The sequence below is a fragment of the Tympanuchus pallidicinctus genome, unplaced genomic scaffold, assembly GCF_026119805.1.
Source record: "Tympanuchus pallidicinctus isolate F22 unplaced genomic scaffold, pur_lepc_1.0 scaffold3, whole genome shotgun sequence".
Lineage (NCBI taxonomy): Eukaryota > Metazoa > Chordata > Aves > Galliformes > Phasianidae > Tympanuchus > Tympanuchus pallidicinctus.
The window spans coordinates 38,413,443-38,427,804 of NW_026294747.1; the positions used below are offsets into that span (position 1 = coordinate 38,413,443).

Consider the following 14,362-nt stretch of genomic DNA (forward strand, 5'->3'; position numbering starts at 1 on the left):
CATGCCTGATTCAATGCTTCTGTTAAGCTGAAGTCAATGAGACTAGGAGATGGGGACAGTTCCAAACAAATGACCTGAGCCTTATCAAAAGGTTGGTCCACATTTCAGAAAGCTAGAACTGAGCAATAGGATCATCACCTACAAGACAGTCTGTCTTCACTAAAACCACTAACAAGTTACCTTGATACCTTGCACATACTATTTGCTTCAGTAAGCGACCAGAACTGGTAGTCAGGCAGGTCTTTTTCTCATCTTACAAGATTAAAATATGTATTTTGAATGAGGATATGATCAAAATACAGACAATGAGAGGGGAAGTGGCTGTGAATTAGCAATAGGAAGGCCACATTATAGGAGAAACATTTATATAGTGGCAATAACAGTATCCCACAGAACGTTGTGAAACTGAGGATCAGGATAAATTTTCTACAATTGCTGTGCATAGGTCAAAATTCCCTTTATCATAAATGAATCCTAATTAGAAATTGGATCAGGTGCCACACAGTGTCTCATACATTAACCAACAAGTGCACATAGGGCCCTGCAGATTACATGAGAAAGGACCAAAGGCAGTAATTTTTGGTCAATTATAGGTTACCTTCTTATTGTCAAAGAACTTCAAGGGCAAAGGGTAAAAAAAAAAAAAAAAAAAAAAAAAAGGGGAGGGAGTGGGGGAAGCCCTATGCAAGTGGCTCAGACCTGATTCAAATGCTGTACAGAGACCGCAAGATGGTTCTGCATCTCCCCAGGAGGGGGAAAAAGGAAGAAATAACATTCCCCAAGATGCTAAACTAAAGATCACTTTACTATGACAGATACCAAATCTTACTGTTCTACCTCCCCCTAAGGCTGCCCTGTGTTTCCCTCTGCTTGAGGGACAGCTTTGCAGTTCTCCTGTGGCCAGGTCCTCTCTCTCCTTTGAGAAAGGCTTCCAACTCAGGGCCCAGAATAGCACCAGCTTGCTCCTTACCCTGGCCAGCTCTGCTTCCTGTCTGCTCACCCATGGAGCAACCAGTTTTCTGGTTTTCCTTCTTCCTGCTCCAAGCTTGGGCTGCTCCATTATAAACATCTCTCTCTCACACACATCTTTTTGACCTATTAAGTGCTCTGGCGCAGCGAATAAGTAATCACAGCTAGAAGAAGAGCTTGAACATAAAGAAAATTCCACAGCATTACAATATAGCCATAAGAGGAAATATACAGCCTTCCTAGTACAGTGAAATCTTTGGTCTTAACTACCCCAAAATCATTTTCTTCATCAATCCCTCTCAATAAAGGGAATGGACCAAATAGAGGTGCCTTACCTGGAGGATTTAAAAATTAAAAGTCAGGATTCTACTAGCATCACCATGCAAAAAGCCATTCTGTGTCTGCAAAGAGGTAACAAAGCATAAACACATTACTATTCTTAAAAAGAGCACGATTTTAAGTATTAAACAACAGTTGCTGATAAATGTGATTTAAAACTCATCTCTGAAGGATTAACATAATCCTTGTTCAACTCTGCCAATACTCAAGCAGGAAGTGCTATCATAGCCACTAAAACATGTCAAGGAACTCTATCCTTCACCACATGATCAGGGCTAGCAATGGACTTGCTCATTCTGGTTTACAGAAAGGACTGGGAAAATCCCACCCCTTTTGAGTTTCTGCTCTTTTGCAACAACACCTCTGTAACAGCAATAGCAGCTGAGAAAGCATGCTTCCCTGGGGAGCATCTTCCTTCCTATATATGCTATTATTCAGCTGGCAGCAATGCCAGTGAATCAACATGCTGCTACAAAGAAACACTTCTTGTATATTTCTTGGTCGTATCCCGACCTTTTCATATTTATTCAATACAGCAGTAAACCATTTCTTCTGTTTTTACATCTGGATTACAGGAAAAAAAAAAAAGCAAAAAAGCTTTGTGGTCACTGGAGATTTAATCATAATTTTTATATCTCTATAATCTACAGATGCAATATCTAATTCTTGATCCACAGGAAAATCTTCCTATGAACTTCTATTTGTGCACTCCCCTCCCCAGCCCCACACACTTTGCTCTAACACATGGGTACCATAGGTTGGAGCTGGCTATTGTAGCATGGCCACGCTGCATCCCCACATATAGGAACAAAGGAAGTGCTGGCAGCTGGTGACACATAGTGGCAGTAAGTGATAAGTTTTATCAGTGGTTTGGTGACAAGCCAGACATGTTTTCGTCTCTCTGCAGCTGATAGCTGCCCTCTAGTGATCCAGATACAGCAGAAGAGCCTGAAGATTTACAGAACAGCAACAGATGAAGAACACTTTGACTTCATTTTGTACCACTGCAACAGAAAGAAACCAAGACCAGCTGCACCTGGCCTCTGGGCATTTACTGGCTATGATGAAGGCCCAACACTATACCTACAGAGAGCAGGACTCCCAAAGTTTCATACAAATAACAGCTGCCTGTGAACAACCAGTCACAACCACTCTTCTCCACCAGGACAGCTGGGAAGGAGGGCGTGGGGAGAAACCAAGTTGTGTCTGAAGAGTCGCTAGCAGAGTTGTGCCTTTGTTCTGTCACACAGAAGTGCTCATCATGGAGTATCAGGGCTGGGTGGCAGCCTGCTATGCTCACCACCTCCTGTCTGCCATCCCTGCCCCTTCCCATCCCTTCAGCTAGTGTAAAAGACATGAAAGAACAGAGTCTTATTGCGGAGGAGAGAGTACGAGTTATCAAATTTCAGCAGGTAGATGCCCTCGCCCGGGTAGTCATGGCTGCCTGCCTGCACCTCCCGATGGCTGTCCCTTCGATACACAGGCATGATTTCTCCATAGCGGTTCCGCAGAGAGCTTTTGGAGCCCCTTTCCACATCACCAACAGGGGCAAGTCCTAAATGGGAAAGAGGAGGAAAGCATGAAAGCATCAGTTAAGCTACCAGATGGCTCATAAAAAGCTAAACAAGACCAGAATACAGAGGAATGTAAACATTTTCATCTCGAGGGCTACCTATGATAGCATTACATTAGTGTCTGCCCTGACCTCTGCTAATACTACCCACAAAGCTCAACTTTTCTTACTGCGAGAAAAAGGACACATTGAGGATCAGTTCTCTTCGCAATACTAATGAAACAGTACATACTTGTCTGCCAGCCTGGCCTACTCTCCCTGGACTTAACTTCACTTAAGACAGTTCACTCCTCTTATATATGCCACAACCAGGTCTCCTTAAGAAGGCCCAGTGCTACTGACATGGAGCAAGGAAAAGGTGGAAAAGGTCTTCACTATAGCTTCACTGTGTTTGTACGTCCTCAATTCACTCCAAGAATAAATTTATCAAATATGAACCTATACATTTTGGAGAACTTGCAAGATTGATTTCAGACACCAAAACCCCCAGATGCACTGGTCATAAAGATACTGAAACCACAGAATAGGTAATATGCGTTTCACAGGTACAGAGACAGTCAGCACAAGTTAATGATACACTGGGACAACGTAAAAACAAAAAAAAAAACCTTTTGGTTATCATCTACTACCAAAAATTTCTCAGCTAGAAAAGCTTGTTATCAGCTGGAAGAGTGATTTTCCTTAATTTTTCAGTGTATTAGGTTTCAAAAAATGCTCTTGGAGGAGAACAGACGTTGATAAGTGCTGAAGCAGGAAGGGCTAACCACTCTGTCATTTTAGCCTAACCAAACCCCAACGGGCTGCAGAGATAACAAGTAGACTGGGTAAGCAAAGTAGATGGAAATTACAGCATCTGACAAACATTCTTAGCAGTATGGCAACAAGCACCACAAAATAACTCTTAAAGTGTGCACCAACCTTCAATTTCCTCTTCCTCCTCTTCATCCTCCTCATCACTGGATTCGCTGACCTGAACAGTAATGGCAGTGCTAGTAACAGTGGTCCAGTCAAAATAGACTCCAAATCCAATGTCATAATCATCTGTCGCAAACTCCCAGCAGACACGTTTCCCATCAGGATGGGTTGGCACACGGACTGTCACCACCTCGCCTCGTTTCACCACCATCCTAGCACTCTTCTCTTTTCCCATCTTGGCTTTGAATTCCTTCATCTTCCCTGAGGTCCATGTAGTAGGTGGAGCCAGAGGGGGAGGCTGAGCTGAAACAAGAGGAAAAGATCATCAGCTCATATTACTACTGGCCAAATTACTGTAAATAGCTTCACTGTTTTCAGTAAGGGTCTTTTATTCTAGAGTCAGATATGAAGTTTTCTCACAACACTAGCAAGGAGCCCACAGGCCAGTGGGAATCAGCAGTGAACAGGAACCAGCAGTGCCTCTAAGACAGTCTCTACTGTTCTCCAGCCAAGGCAGGCACTGGCACTTAAAAAAAAAAAAAAAAAAAAAAAAAAAAAAAAAAAAAAAAAAAAAAAAAAAAAAAAAGGCAACAGAGTAATTAGCAAGTTAGGTCCTTTCATGCCTCACCTTTTCTCTGCTCTCCAAGGAGGTCTGCAGTTTCCAGCTCAGCTGAAAGGATATCCACAGCACCAGTGTGGTCTGACTGAATCATGACTATATCCCCTGCTCCTTGATGTATGTGGTACTTGGTCATTCGAACAAGAGCTTCCTGCACAAAGTGCATACACCCAGTCACAAAGATTATAATGTAATAAAGTCCTCAGATGGATTTACAACAACTCAGTAGTAATTAACACTGAAGTCAAGTCAGATCCTGCAGAAGCTTTTGTTAGAACTAGAAAGAAGCATCTTGGTCTGAGGCACCTCGCTGCATTACTTTCCCCACTGCACCACACACTCTGCAGTCACACACTGCATTCATGTCACAAACCACACATCCCTTAGCCTCCCCAGGAGTCTCTGGGCAGGCACGTTTGCATCTTTCTGAGATTTAATTATCATCTTTCAGCAAAGAAATAGCCTCGCAGATGCAGCTGACTGCTCCCAAGAAGCACTCCCAAAGTGCTGCTTCTCTAGGGAGAGCCTTTCAGCTCTGTCTGTATCAGCACTGCAGCACAATCACACTGACATCAACTGCATCCTGGCTAAAGGTCCATCTGGCTCACTGGGGCCAGCCCTCTTTCCATATATGAAAATACACAGCTCCTGAGCTGTGTGACACTTGCACGAGTTTTCCCAGCTGTATTTGTAATACAAGCAAATTGGCTGCTCAAAAAAAGAGACAAAAGATGGCACATTGCCTTCCACTTCTATTCCATAAACATGCATGAAGGGAATCCTTAGAAGACCCAGACAAGAGGCAGAAGGTGAGAATAACCCTGAAACCCTGGCACACCAGAAACTGCAAGGAAGTAAAGACTACAGTAGTACACAAGAGAGATTTTGCAAAGTCAGTCAGAACTTCTACCTCTCACTAACATATGGAGGACCATAAGGGTTCTGTTAAGATGAAAGTTGATTCACTTAAAGCCTGTCCCACAGTCATTAAGCACAGCAGTAGGGTGGAAGAAATGCTGCTGCACCTCCTTCCTTTCTTGTAGATGTCAGAAACAATCACCTACCTCTTTAGTGGACTGGATTTGGTCAGGCAGCTTCTCTTCTGCTTCAGCCACTTTCTGGTCCTCCAAAGTGCAACTGTCTTCCTTTGAATCTTCTATCACGTCCGCACTCACAGATGACCCTATCTGCAACCTCTCAGAGGAAGAAAGTACCACAATTCAGTACTTATACTCAGGTCACAAGCAGCAGAGCTCAGCTGTGAGAAGGATCACTCCAAGGCAGCCAGAATTCAGAGGGACAGAGACACTGAGCATCCTGCCCAATGCCTTTGCAGAGGGCCCTTTGCACCCGAGTTCTGCCCTTGTCTTCTCATGAAAATCTTCCACACCAGACAGAAGGAGTAACTTCAAAGACACATTCCATATTTAACGTCCTTTAGACAGCAGCTAATTCACTGCATAAGCTCAGCGCAGTGTTTGTGAGCATAGAAATTAGCAGCAACTTTCTGCTCAAGATACCTTCTGTTATACCAGCTACTACATGACATCAGAGGCCAACTAGCACAGTGAAAGGATTCAGAACATTTTTGAGAGCCAGCCTGAAAATGCCCTACCACAACCTTCCCCATCAGAAATCCCAAGAAATACAGAGAACACACAGGTCTCTCTGCCATATTCAGACATGCTGCACAGACAAGAGAGCTGTACAACACACAACAGCAGGACAGCAACAGTAAAGAGGTCCAAGATCTGCACTGCGACGAGTGGGACATTCCAGAACAAAAAGAAAGGTTCAAACAAGGAAAAGAATGAGCAAGAAAGGAAACATTCCTGGCATTCTATCTCTGCTGAAGATTTTTTTTCTAAATTACTGTCAACAACAACAAAAAAAATCCTTTCACATGGGAGAAATAGTCTCATTAGCAACGGATCAGACTATTAATCTAGTGTGGAATAGCTTAAAAAAGATTGATTGCAGCTCCACTCAGAACATATTCCATACTGAGTGTATACAGAAGACTAGAACTAGAACAGGGCAAACACGGCTCATGCTACCATGAGCAAGCTTTTCAAGCAGATCTACAGCATTCAGCAATTCCTCATCAAGCAGCCTTCTCGGATCATCCTTTTTGGACTCCTTCCCTTCAAAGAAGATTCCATGTACATAAATTCATCAGGTAACACCCATGAATACCCAGCAACTACTTTGGCCATTCCGCTCACAGCCTATATTCATTCCTTGAATAAGACCGGATAGAATAAAGAGTGATATAAAAAACGCATGGACTCAAGAAGGCTGATATCAGTGTCATCCACGTCAAACTAAGATGACATCAAACAGCTGTTTTACTGAGTTGCTTGCTGTTGTCTTTTCTTTTTTAAATGAGACTGATATTTAACAAATAGTGTGATCTACTTTCTGACAAACTGAGCTTGCAGATTTCTGAAACTGTGCCCCAAGCAACACACGTACTCTAACAAAGTAAAACTCCATACACCCTGCCGTAACAACAGGCCAAGCATCTGATAAGGTGGCCAGGCAACAGCATTAGGGGAAGGCTGATGCAGAAGACAAAAGCTGAAGAACAAAAACGTTGTCAAGAAAACAGCGTAAGGAATATGTTTGCTCAGCCTCCACACAGTGCAAGTGCTTAAGTACTGAACCGCCCTGAACATCTCCCGAAAGCTCATTAGTTCTTACCACAAACTACAAAACCTTCTGGAGTTGACTGCAACCTGATCGATTCTGCAGCATGAACAGGTGAGCCATGAGCTACACTTTGTCATTTCATAGGCTTTAAAACGTAAGCCCGCAGGGACAGCTGCTCCTATACCGAATCCAGCACACACTGCCCGAAAGCAGACGGCTCGGTCCGCAGCCCCTTCTCTCCGTCGGCACAGGGGCCGCTCCAGCACAGGTCAAAGCAGACCCGCTTACGCCCGCGGGGCACCGAACACACGAACGCTTTCCTACCCGCACGGCGAGGCGCTGCGCTCCGAGCCATCACCCCGCTGCTCCTCGGGCTCCGTCCTCTGGGCTGCGGCTTCATTTTCTAACAATCAGAAGGCAGGGAAAGAAGTCACTTTCCATCGGGAAAGCACGCGGACAGGAGGCGCGCAGGCAGCGCTCAAACGAGGACCCCCGCGCTCCCTGCCTGCCGCCTGCCCCGCGGAGCCCGACGGCAGCCCAAGCCGCATCTCCACGCCGCCCCCCGCCCGCCGCAGTCCGGCACGTACCCGAGGAGAGTTCGGCGCCGCCGAAGCCGCCCGGCGCCCCGGCAGTCGGGGGCTCGAACCGGGAGCCGGCAGCGACGGCCAGCACGTCCGACATGGGCAGGGCAGGGCCGGCGGGCGCGGGGCCCGGGGCGGCAGCCCGCCTCGGCGGAAACACCCGAGCGAAGCCGAAGCTCCGCGCCCGCCGCCGGCGGAAACACCCGAGCGGAGAGAGAGGCGGAAAGAGCCGAGCGGCGTGCGTGCGGGAAGGGGGCGGTGCGGGGTACCGCGGCTTTTGTGTCCCTCCCCAACAACGGAGCCAATCGAGAACGGGTTCCGCAGAGCCGCCGGCGCGCTGCCAGCGGGGGGCGGGGGGCCGGCGGAAGGGAAAGCGGGGTGCGCTGCAGGAAGTGGCGGTTACCGAGGCAATGGGGAGTGGGGGGACGCGCGTCCGCCGATGGGGCCGAGCCCGAGGTTGGGGCTCGCCCGCCCAGTCCTGGCCTGGGGAACCGCCGAGGTGGCGGAGTGGGTGTCGGGGCTCGGCTTCCCTCAGTACCAGGTGCGGGGCTGCCGCTTCCTGGGTCGGAGGCCCTGGACACCGTGGTGGAACAAGGGGGAATGGGTTTAACGGAACAGAGGTTAGATGTTGGGGAAATTCTTTACTCAGAGGGAGGTGAGGCGCTGGTGCTGCCACCCAGAGAAGCTGTGGTGCCCCATCCCTAGAGACACTGAAGGCCAGGCTGGATGGGGCCCTGGGAAGCCTTGCACATGGCAGGGGCTGGGTGGGCTTTGAGGTCCCTTCCAACCCAAGCCTTTCTGTGATTTTATGATTCTACAACACTGGCAGGGGATGGCCGAGGGCTATGGACCTGCCATCACCTTCCCTTCTGCTTCTCTGCCCAGGAGTGCTTCAGAGCCAATGGCATCACCGGCCGCCGCCTCATCCTGGTGAACTGCTCCAGCCTCCCAGCCCTGGGCATCACAGACTTCGGACACATGCAGGTGCACATGTGTGCTGCGGTGCTGCGGCTCCCTCGGTCTGTCAGAGTCCAGCTCCAGCCTCTCCTGCTCACCAGGGTGCAGGGCTGTCACTCATCTGTCCAGACAGATTTTGTGTGAGCAGTGAGCCTGAAACCAGGCAACTGGTTTTGCTCAACCCAATGACTGTGTTATTCAGGTCTTCAGATGTAACTCCGTAGCTGACTGGGAGCTGCAGGCCGCCATTCCAGGACAACATCATCCCATCAGAAATGCCTTGTCTTTCTTTTAGCCTGTGTTACTCCTCTGACCCTAGAAAATTGCTTTGTAAGATGCAAATGTCTTTCATAGGCACTCCCTCAGAATTTCCTTTCAGTAATTTTCCACTTACTCATCTCTTTGATTTAATTTGTAGAACATCTGCAAATCTGGGCAGCTTTAACCTGCAACAGTCAAACCACAGTTCTCAAGCAGCAGGAGGGCAACTCATTATTACTTCCTTGTTTATACTCTGCTGAACACAAATGTCTCTGCTTCTTCCCCATTTTGTGAACATGTAATTTTCTGGTTATTTTCCTCTCAAGACCTTGTTTCTTTAAAACCACCAACAGATAAGCTAAGGTTAAGGCTGTGGCTTGCCTTTCCAAAGATTCCTGAAGGTGCAGAGATGCAGCATTTCATACTTACACTATATGTAGGTAATTTTTGTATCCTTTTAAATTCATTTAGTTTTCACTAGGACCATGATGAAAAAGAGCGTCTTGATCTTTCGTTTACTCCTCATTTTATTTTCTTATCCCTCGTTTAGGGATGGCAATAGGAAACACAAGAAACCTCACCTAAACATGTTGCATAAGTAGGTCAGTATTTGAAACACACTCAGGTTTACTCTTCATTAAATCACACTTCTTTTCTGCATACTGTAGTTCTATTGAAACCAGCAGCTGTATAGTGGTGTGAGATACCAGAGACACTGGCTGTGAATTTTGGATTAACATCAAAATAGTAAAGGATCCACTAATCCTTACTGCTTTTTGGTTTACTTTCCAATATACCACTAACACTCAGCCAAGGCAGGGTTTAGCCAAAGGAAATCTGGATTTTAAAAAGAGATTTTTGCACATCACTGTGTACACACACTGTGGAAGCAGCACAGATGTTCCCAATGTTTTATAAAGTGTAAAGTAGAGGAATTAATAGTGATTTAGCTTTATCTTGCCTGGGACATGTGGTTTGACTGCTGCGGCTTACAGTTACCCGTCACCTTAAAATCAGCATCAAAAAGAAAACTACTGAAGATAAGTGCTGAGATACCCAACAGTATGTACCCTGTGCAACAGTAATCATAGCTAGAGAAGCATGAGCTTAGATTTGTTTGAATAGTTCCAAGAGATATTTCAATCAGGAATGGATCTGCTGTCTGAATCACGGTCATCCACTGTTGACTGTGATTTCAGTTGTAATCACGTGCTTTCCCCTAAATGCATCCTCCCTTTTGACAATCAAATCCGGTCTCTCTATATCTTGAATACAAACAAAAGGTAATAAAGACCTTTGCCATAGAAGAAACATATTTATGTACTAAAAAGAGCCTTAAAATAACACGTAGGAGGAAACCTACATAAAACTGCTTTCCACTGATATAAGCTCCTGCTGTAAGAAACCACATCAGAGACACAGCTAATGCAGAAGGAACAGAAGGAGGTCTGATTTGGGATCAAAAGGTACTAGGTTTTTACACAACCCGCAGTTCAAAGCAGGTACATGTATACCTGGTGATCAGAGCCTTCTGAGCCTACAAGGCATAGATGTGCAGAGACCTGGCACGAGAAGCCAGAGGACAGCAGAGTTCAGACTGGAACAACAGAGTTGAGTGTCAGCGTCCCTGTGAGGTCCTTGTAGCAGTATGAAAGGAGCAGAGAGGAAAACACCAGCTCAAAGTCAGGTAGTGGATCTAAGACAAGCCGAGGAACAAAACAGGTTTTGATTTAGTTGTGAACTACCTTTAGTTCAGTTCAGTTCAGTTTAGTTTAGTTTAGGCTTTAGTTACTGGCCTGCTTTTTCTTCCTAATTTCATTATGTGGCTAAGAAATTGAGACCGACCACACAAATAATCCTTAAAGGGAAATGTAACAGAAAATTGAACTGATAAAACACATCCAAAATGCTTGCAGCTCTTTCCTAGGAGAGCAAAGCTCTTCAAGTAATAAGGACAAGACTCTTTTGGATCACAGATGGGAAAAATCATCTGTTTTTAAAGGAAGGTGATACCTAGTTGCATTTATTCTCAGAAGTTAGATGGGATAATTTACCCAGTTGTAGTACTGCTACAATTAATTCATTGATTCTTTTTGTTATCAGAGCAAGTTGACTTAAATTTCATTTCCTCTTTCCTCTCCATAATGGAAACAGGGATTTGAGGCTGCACTTACTGAGCCAAGCCAATTGCTTCACGTTTGATTTACAGTCGCTTTCCGAGGGCACAAAGTGGAAGTTCAAATAACCAGGGAGAGAGAAAATCTTTGTGCTCCAGTGAATAGCATATGAACACTGCTTTTTTACTCTAGAGTACCAAAAAGCAATTTCACCTCTAAGCTTCCCTCTGACTGAGCAATCTTAACTGTTTGTTTGAAATTGAATATGCCACCAAAAATATTTATTAGTACCATGAGTTTTAATGTTGATTCCAGAGGTGAAGGCTTCACATTGCAGTGCTGGCTTTGTTCATACAGAAACCTTTCAAGAGTACGTCTAGTTGAAGAAGAGACAGCCTCTGCAGTCAGTCATCTGCACTTACCAAAGTTCTTATATGATTTTACCAAGTTCTTTATATGATTTTTAATCCCCAGCTCCTCATTGGGATATAGGGATTTTATATGGTAGTTGTTTAACAGCTAGGGAAAAGCTAAGGCACAGGCTAGAGAAATCAACTGCAAGACCTGCTTTTTCTCTTGTAGAAACTGAAGGAGAAACTAACCAGGCCAGGGTAAGTGTTAGCTGACATACTCCAACAAGCTTACAAATTAGACCATCTTTTTCCAAAGCTGGTGAGTGAAGATAATCTCAGAGTTCAGTAGAACCTAGATGTTCTTCAAAATCATGCTCCATCCTGCTGCTTGTTTGTGTCTTCTACCTCTACCCTACTTGGGTGGGATTCAGGTTCACAGAGGTCCAAGCTGACTGTGGCCCATCTAGGGACCTCAGTAAGAGTGTACTGGAGCAGGTGCAAAGGTAACACTGTAATGCTGCACACAGGGGCATGCAAGCTTCCCAACCAGAAATATCAGGAAAAGACTGATAGCAGCCAAAGCCTGATAGTTACTATAGAAATGAGCATGATAGTATCAGTTCAATGACACAGAAACATTTTGCAATATAGGAGAAATAGGAGAAATTGATAAAGAACTACACATTAAATTTTATGAGAGCTTCTCAGCACGATCAAGTGAAGTTACTACTGATTTTAATTCCACTGTACTGGTATTTTAAAGTATATCAAAGCCACTGAAAATACCACTCCAGTGTTATTTTGATCACAGATAAAGTAGTGTACTGCTCTTGAGGCTCAAAGCAAGGCTGGGAGAAGGTTCTGAGGAAATGCTGTGTAAGACCAATAAAACCTTGTGAACTGCATTTCAGTGCTTCAGTCAAATCAGAAGGTTACATCCTTGCAAGTGACTTCAAGAATAATGGCAAGCCTCTTCACTGACAGTCCCAGCAAGCAGGCTCAGCCAGTCAGTCACCTCTGATTTTCTTAATGAGCAATGTGGCTTACTAGCTTCATTAGTTTTTCCAGCTCTTCTACGTATAGACCTAGTTACTAACAGTATCAAACAGCAATGTTTTTGCATTAGGCAGACTCCAGCTCATTCACCTGTAACTTGTTTGTTCTGCCAGTGCAATCAGGAAAGCCAGGCTGTTTGTGCCACTAAAGAAAGCTGCTGTGAGGCTGTCACCCCCAGTAGCTCTGGAGAACATGAAGTCTCCACTCCTTTTACAATGTCATACCAGGATCACGCTTTCAGATCCTTCCTGAGTTGCAACTTTAAGTGCGAAAATGTTCCAAAATCCAGAAACTCAGTTTCTTTTTTTGCTACCTTGGTACCAAATGGTATAAGCTGATGTCCTGTGAAGTGAGAATTTCTGATATTTTGGTCTGATATATTTGTATTTCAGGAGATTTCACGACATGTGCGGGAGTTGCTGGGGATTGAGGAGCCTGTCTTCAGCAGATCCATTGCCCTCCCATACAGAGACAACATGGGTCTGTTCCTGGAGCAAAAGTCTCGATCTGGACAGAAAGCAGATGCCCTCACTTTCTCACAGTTTGTCCAGGAAGCAGGCTTAGAGCCCTGTTCTACATTTCCTCCTTTGCCACAGGGGCAGACTGGGGTAGAAATAGATGCTCTCCTTTTATCACAGAGCACACAGACTCAGGGTTAGAGTCACACTGCAGTTCCACCTGTGTAAGAAGCCCACATGGGAGAGCAGTATACACCCTTATTAGCTTGCTATTTGTTCAGGGTGGTATAGTTTCACATTTTTCACGTTATATAAAAGGCTCTTGGCATTTTGATGACAGCAAACACGTCCCTGCATTGGCTCTTTTCTGTAAGAATTTTTTGCAATCCATGTGCTTCCAGGAACCAAATGAAGCAAAACATATAAATCAGATGTGACTTTACCACTGACGGTCTGTCTTTCATTTCTGCTTCACAGTTGATTAAGAAGACAAAAAATCAATCCTAGACACATTTTAATTTCCAGTGATTGGCAATAATTTCCCTGCTGCTCAAGTGAGTAAGTTTCTCCCAGGTGTTGGTGTCTGTAGACCGGGAACACTGCTAACCACAAACGTAAGACAAATGGCACACACAGTGTCTGGTGCACATTTGTGTTGCCTGCTGCTATCAGCAGTCTGGAGGTGCCAAGTTACAATGTAAACAACGAGTCCCTGCCCTAATCACAGAACTGATTTTGTGTGAAACAGAACCAAGAAGTGGTTTATCACAGCAAACAGTACGGCAACACAAGGCAGGAAGTGTGAAAGAATACTATAAGCTAAAGTTGGGTCCTGAGTGGATTTGGACAATATATATAGTTAGTTAAATCTTCTTTTTCCCTGAGTGAGGTATCACAGAACCTGTAAGAGCAATGGGACTTGAATTGTACAACCTCGCTGGAACACAAACTGTCACCAGCAAGGAATTGTGAGTTAAGTGTTGGTTAAAGCCTGGTTCAACTGAAAGAGTGCTCCTGACTAAATCTTCATGATTTTGTTTGGTGACAGACTTCCCTGAGATCCTACACGGGAAAGAAAAATGGGCCCCAGGTCTGTTCAGTTCTTTGGGTTAGAGCTGTACCACCACAAGTGAACTGTAATTCAGTTTTTCTGTTGGAACTGCAATAGGAACCTGGTGAAGCTGAGTCAGATCACAGGCCAAGATGTCTGTGTGACCAAAGACCAAAACCAGGCAAGATTCCAGCAGGTTTAGAAAGAAGCTGGTTTATGAAGAAAGTTTCACAAGGGGCATGAAACTTGTAAAAGCAAGTATGCACATTCTTGTCTCAAAATGTGAAAAATCAAGAGATCTCCATGCTGATACATTAGAAAGGGGACTGCTTTTATGTTTGGCAAGACTGCGGATGGATGCAAAAATGGAGATCCTCAAAGGTGGAAACAGAGCGGAAAGAAAGACAATGTAATTCTATTGTATAATCTTTTACCTACTTCCATCAGTGTTTTGCATTATG

General features: G+C 44.9%; 2 protein-coding genes across 2 annotated transcripts; one reads left to right on the plus strand and one right to left on the minus strand.

Annotated features, from left to right (window-relative positions):
* Window positions 1-632: 632 nt before the first annotated feature.
* On the minus strand, window positions 633-7,886 carry TMED8 (transmembrane p24 trafficking protein family member 8). Its single transcript, XM_052694623.1, has 6 exons — window positions 7,655-7,886; window positions 7,392-7,470; window positions 5,480-5,609; window positions 4,425-4,566; window positions 3,800-4,099; window positions 633-2,863 (listed from the first exon to the last, which is right to left on the minus strand). The coding sequence occupies exons 1-6, from the start codon at window positions 7,746-7,748 to the stop codon at window positions 2,646-2,648; spliced, it is 963 nt and encodes a 320-aa protein (XP_052550583.1). The 5' UTR covers window positions 7,749-7,886; the 3' UTR covers window positions 633-2,645.
* Window positions 7,887-8,040: 154 nt separating this feature from the next.
* SAMD15 (sterile alpha motif domain containing 15) lies at window positions 8,041-14,301 on the plus strand. The gene is made up of 3 exons (XM_052695558.1): window positions 8,041-8,189; window positions 8,534-8,632; window positions 12,785-14,301. Exons 1-3 carry the CDS (start codon window positions 8,088-8,090, stop codon window positions 13,049-13,051), a joined length of 468 nt encoding a protein of 155 aa, XP_052551518.1. The 5' UTR covers window positions 8,041-8,087; the 3' UTR covers window positions 13,052-14,301.
* The last annotated feature ends 61 nt before the right edge of the window (window positions 14,302-14,362 follow it).

Bases quoted from the DNA above. Each gene is read 5' to 3' on its own strand.
- TMED8 (XM_052694623.1), bottom strand. From the start codon at position 7,748: ATGTCGGACGTGCTGGCCGTCGCTGCCGGCTCCCGGTTCGAGCCCCCG. The intron at 5,610-7,391 runs GTAGGAAAGCGT...TTCCTCTGAGAG, and splicing joins CGCAGCGCCTCGCCGTGCGG to GTTGCAGATAGGGTCATCTG. The intron at 2,864-3,799 runs GTTGGTGCACAC...TTTCCCATTTAG, and splicing joins GGAGGAAGAGGAAATTGAAG to GACTTGCCCCTGTTGGTGAT.
- SAMD15 (XM_052695558.1), top strand. From the start codon at position 8,088: ATGGGGCCGAGCCCGAGGTTGGGGCTCGCCCGCCCAGTCCTGGCCTGG. The intron at 8,190-8,533 runs GTGCGGGGCTGC...TTCTCTGCCCAG, and splicing joins TCGGCTTCCCTCAGTACCAG to GAGTGCTTCAGAGCCAATGG. The intron at 8,633-12,784 runs GTGCACATGTGT...TTTGTATTTCAG, and splicing joins CAGACTTCGGACACATGCAG to GAGATTTCACGACATGTGCG.